Here is a 5603-nt window from a genome sequence, read left to right as displayed (position 1 = left end):
CTTTTCATCCATGCCCAAACGGATGCAGCCTGATTTTAAGCAAACCCCAGAACAACTGGATACACAGTTGTAGGGTTTACTGAGAAGCAAGAATCTGATTTGGGACTGGAGCTGGGGATGGGTGTGGTACTGACATGGTCATGCTTCTGTTCAGGTGGAACTTCCTGTTGGTCAGATAAAACTCACGGAACTGACAGTTTATAAAATGAGATGAGATTGTTTAAGGTGCATCATTATTTTAAAACATTCTTAAGTTGATAGACGCTACTGATAATATATCATCCTTAAAGCAAATGTTTAATTTTTGAGTCTTTCAGACACTGCTTTTTCTATCTCAAAATCATGGTAATGTCTTTTCTTTTACTTGTTGTTAAAAAGTCTCTAGTGTACAAGTGAATCTGCTGAGAAAAAGTTGCCTTTATTAAATGGTGTTAAATATTCAAAGGTAACTATTGAAATGTGAAAATACTATTTTCTACCACTTGTGTTGTTCATAGGCATCTAAGTATAGGTGTTCCTTTCATTTCTGAGTTTGTTTAGAAGTGTGATTGGAAGGGTTTTTTTAGACATCTTTCTTAGAAAAGAATAGCGGGTCTGACAGATGAACTCTGCCAGATTTTCTGTGGCAGTTTAAGATACTCCTGCCCCAGCTGCAGAATCAGCAGAACGGCATCTGCAGTCCCTACTTGCCCACAAGTCAGCATCCTAGATTCAAAGAGTTGATGAATGTGACTGAATTGAACTGTGAACAGCACATGTTTTCTGCCAAGTCCACTACTGGGGAATAAACTGCCAAGATTTAGCAGAGCCAGTTATTTAAACAAAAAAGTAAGAGGTTTATTAGAAGAATCTCTCTTGCCACTTCTTCAGCCTGAGTAGGAAATCTGAAAGCCTAAACATAGTTGTGCCATTAGATTTACACAATTATTAATGACTCTGTCCAATCTTGTCTTTGAGTCAGAAGGTTAGAAATTATAATCTCACATTTGGAAGTCGATTTTCCAGCCGTAGGTTTTCAGTAATTCACAGTGAAGTTCGGTATGGCCAGTATCTTGCTGCTACTTAAACCTATACTATGATGGGTCAGTCCTGCCTGCCAGGAAGTGCAGCCAGGGTCTTTATACAGCTATGGTTGGTATAAAATATGATACTGTCAGGTCAGTGGGAATTATTTGTACTTTTTATCAGAATCTGTCATGGATACTTAATATTTCCTTTCAAAATACGTTACATGCCATATATAATGTTTTGGCTGTCTTACTTGTATCATTTGCTTGCAAAGTCCTCGTCCGATGATGCTTAACTCTAAAGTGCTTTGAGTTGCGAAATTTAAATCATTATTAGAAGGAGATTCCTAACACTTCTGCTTTTCTTCCAGAGTTATTGATGGCTTGGAGACCCTGGACGAGCTGGAGAAGCTGCCTGTGAATGAGAAAACCTACCGACCTCTTAATGATGTTCGCATTAAAGATATTACAATTCATGCCAACCCTTTTGCTCTGTAGCCACAGAATGCCTCGACACATTCTTTAGAGACTGGTCAGATCGACTGCTGGATTATGGGGTTTAAAGTGTTATTAAGAAGGGTTACTTGAGCTGGATCATACCTTTGCTCATTGAATGCAGGATTTTCATGAGTTGTAACATTGGGAGTTGTTACAGGGGGGTCTTGTGCTTTAGAAGCCAGTTTTTCCAGAGGGTCTTCCAGGATTTTGATTTTTAAACACTGCTTTTTATACTTGTAAAATAAGAAAATACTTTTAAAAATATATTTTTTTTTTTCAAATCTTTGTTTTCTGCCTTATCTTTCTTTGTGATACTATATTGAAACAATGTCCTTTGCTACAATTTCATACTACCAGTTTTCTGCAACTTTCCCATGTAAATTCTAACCTTCCTTACTTTACTAGTTTTTAGAAAATTGAGTAAGATATGCAATTTTTTTCCTCTAGGTGAGAGCAGCGTCATAGATAGATGAAACCTTTCTCTCCTAGAGGATTAAAGACCGTGTTTAGAGGAGTGCTTGCTCCTCTACTGCTGTGTTGGAATGATGACCTCTTCAGCCTCCCCTAAAGGTAGATCAGAAACAACTTCTGATTGTCTGCCTCTGGCACAACGCTTGTGGTATGAAAGAGTAAGTGTTTGTGTCTTTACATAGCTGTTGATCGAAACTAGGTAACCGTGTATTTACTGTAACTTGTTTTTCATCACTTTATTGCACAGACAGTAGGGGGTAGACACAACAAAGAGTAGTGATAAAAAGACTGTGGTCAGACTTGAAGCCAAGAATATCCTGATACACCCAAAATAATAAAAGATAGCGTGGCCAAGATGATGTTGAACAAGTAAGAGAGAGCTGCTGTTTGGTCTTATTTCAGACCAAATGTTGTTGGACTCAAATAAGAAAGTCTGCAAGAGGGTACAGAGATACCTGAATATTGACTGGTCAAGAGGAAAAATAAAATACATGGAGACATATGCATGTGTATATGTATATATTGCTGATCCTATGCTCAAGTCACTTAGTATAGTAAGCATAAAATAAAGTGACTTAAGCAGGGAAAAGAGTGATTTGTACACATCAAAAAAGCAGTTCTCCACCTTGGGCATACTGGAAAAAGCAGAATGTTCTACTTTTCCTTGAAACCTCCTTGTAGAGTTAAAAAATGCATTTTGCCATCAGTTTGTTTTCATGAAGCAGGAAAAAATCAACTCATTTCCACAGAGGTTCATTTTCTGACCCTATAATATGTAGAGGTGAGAGGGTGTATTTCTAGTTTCCAGCTGTGCATGAGAGACCTGGACAGGAGAGAGTACCCACAGTTCCTGCATCCAGCTCCTACCATTCTGGACTTCTTCCCCCAGTCGTCTTTGGACTCAGTCAACACCACTTAGCAAAGTCCATTCTCATATATATGCCTTGTAATCCTTGGGAGGTCCAGGTCCAGCTGACTTGCAGTCTGCTTCAGACTCGTGTTTCCCGCTTTGAGACTTTGCCTCTTAAAATATTAAGAGAAGAAATTATTTGCAAGAGAAAGGCAAAGGTATGCCAGGTACAGATAACTGAGGTGTTAGTGAGCAGAGTTAATCGGTACCCTCTCTCTGGGACAAAGTTTCTATATTCTGTATGGGGTGTTGCTTAAAGCTCCTAGCCCTTGCTCTGAACTTAATACATTTTACCCTAATACTTCAGTCAGTCAGGTGAAGGATTTAATTATTTTAGCTCTGTGCTCTTTCTGTCTCTTCCACATAACCAGTGGTAATAGCAAGTAGACAGAAGCATGCAACTGCGTGTTTGACTGCCACACTGACACTACTGCCTTGCAGAAGGAAGGACATATTGCAAACTTCCCTACAGTGCAAAGGAACCAATAATTTAAAATGGTGACATCTAGCACTGAACTGGAAACAATTTCAGGTCTATTTTTTTTCCTCCGCAAAAAGAAGGCTGTTATATAGAATGTGTGAAATACAGGGACACCAAGCAATTTGCTCTCTGGAGGATATATTAAATTTAGATCCTTTCTTTCTTATCTAAAGCTGTGTATTGAAAGGAGAGTGATCTTATGGGACAGGATTACATCCTAACTTTTTAAATTGTATTATGTCAGTTTTCCTGTTTGTGGCTCTGAACTTCTCCCAGGTTCTCCCTGAGAACCTGGAATAAAACAGGAAAAATAATGGTGGGGCTGGTCCCATCCACTTGTTGAAGAGAAAGCAAGTCACAGAGTAGGAAGTAGCCCAGCCGTGGAAGTGTGTGATTTTTGTGGGCGGTTGCTGAGTACAGCGTACATGCAATTTAGTTATTGCACGCAGTCAGCTGTTGTGTCACCAGCTGTTTGGACTTTTGTGACATGTATAATCCTTTAAATAGCAAAAATGTTGCAGACAGTACTGTTCTTACTGTTCTTGACTTGTGCTTTATAAACTCCTATGTTTACTTCCATTGGTCTGGTCCTCTGTCGCAAACACTACAGCCACAAGGTGAGTTCTGTCAAAATAAATCTACCCATGCAAAGAAAAATATGTACTTTAACACAACAGTCATGCATTATGACTGTTGTGGAGGGTCTCATCATGTATATTCTAGATTGTCTCTGACCTTTGCTGGCATTTTGGTGCTAGAGGTATGTCATGGTGGGAACAGTACTTAGTCTAAGCTGAAGAGCAATGGACAAAAAGAAAATAATGGTGCATTATCTGTGGACAGTGACAAACTTGCATGTGTAATGTACATATTGTATGTTGATCACAGGGTCAGCTGGGGAAATAAAAAAAAACAAAAGAGCGAGGAGGGTCATTTATCAGGGTTGGAAGTGTTTCAGAAGGTTTAGTCCTTCCCAGAATAACGAAAGTGTTGGGTTTTAGGGAACTGATGTGTATAGGTTGTTGTAGTGTTTCAGGACTGTTTTATCCTTAGATGCTCTTTTTCCACATAAATTAGATTGCACGAGATGTTTGACTGCTTGTTAGGGGTTTTGGAGAACCAAATTTCAGGCGTAATGCTTGGTTAGCTCTGCTGAGGTGATGACTGATAGATGGCTGAAAGGCTTTAAAGCTCCTTCTGAGAGAGGTGGTGGCTGAAGGGCTGCAGCAAGGCACAGGGTGGCGAGAGGGGTGCCTGTGACTTAAACTGCCATGTGTGCTGTAGTAGTGAGCAGCAGAGGAAGCAAGGGTTAGTTTTGTGGGAGGGTTTTGTGGTTTGTTTTTTTTTTATTCTGTGGGTATAGAAGGCTGATCTGTACACTTACTTGAAGAGTTTCACTTAGTTTTTGTTTCACAGTGGGTATTTATGTTCTGTCCAGACTCAAAAACATGACTAAAAGCCAGTAGAAGATACCATGAGACATAAAAAAAAAAAAAAAAAGGCATTCAACTATTCGGAAATGTTTTTAATGCCAATGATTTACAAAGTCATCTTTAATTTGTTAGTCATACGTGGTCCTTTTAACTTCTGTTGATTTAAAGCTGACTGGGTACATGCCTTGAGAGCCTCTAACAATTTGGCTAGGGAGGTACAGAGACAATAACAGGCTTTATCACCAAGGGTGAAAAATGATTTAGCAATCATAAAAAAAAAAAACCCCAACAATCTTCTGGCAGACATTCTTAAATGAGGGTTAGAATTTTTTTCTTTTTTCTTTTTTTTTTTTAGTATAATGTTTCTTGTGTTCCAAAGTTGTTGGCAGGAAAATGGTTGAAGGCTTTGCATAGTTGGTTTACTGAAGTAGAACGACTTTAGCTGAATTACCTCATGAGGCATACGGGGTTACCATAAAATGTGACTGGGCGAAATGCACCTGTCTCAGTCCGAGTAGCAGAACTGGGGGAGTAAAGGGCTGTCATCATGCAGCGAGGTGGAGACAGCACCACTCCCGGGAGTGGTACCAGCAGCCCGGGCGCTGTGGGACGGCGCTGCCCGCTCAGTCTGGCCCGGCCCAGCCCCGCTGAGGGCTGACGGCGGTACCCAGGGTGGCCGGAGGAAGGGGGCCAGTATCCTTAAACGCTCCGGGAAAGGCAGACCGACTTACAGGGCCACCTCACCGCCGTGCACGCTGCACCGGTGGCCTGTTCCTGCACAGAACAGACACGGGGAGACCCGC

General features: G+C 40.5%; 1 protein-coding gene across 3 annotated transcripts in view; it reads left to right on the top strand.

Annotated features, from left to right (window-relative positions):
* PPIL3 (peptidylprolyl isomerase (cyclophilin)-like 3) overlaps positions 1 to 1755 on the top strand; it is a 6483-nt gene extending 4728 nt beyond the window's left edge. For all 3 annotated transcript variants that reach the window (XM_009331692.1, XM_009331674.1, XM_009331683.1), the window contains one exon: positions 1379 to 1755. In XM_009331692.1, the coding sequence (XP_009329967.1) occupies positions 1379 to 1505 (127 nt within the window). In that variant the 3' untranslated portion in view covers positions 1506 to 1755. The remainder of the gene's footprint in view (positions 1 to 1378) is intronic.
* The last annotated feature ends 3848 nt before the right edge of the window (positions 1756 to 5603 follow it).

This window comes from Pygoscelis adeliae, unplaced genomic scaffold, assembly GCF_000699105.1.
Source record: "Pygoscelis adeliae isolate BGI_AS28 unplaced genomic scaffold, ASM69910v1 Scaffold160, whole genome shotgun sequence".
NCBI classification, from domain to species: Eukaryota; Metazoa; Chordata; class Aves; order Sphenisciformes; family Spheniscidae; genus Pygoscelis; species Pygoscelis adeliae.
This window is presented reverse-complemented; position numbering and strand designations above follow the sequence as displayed.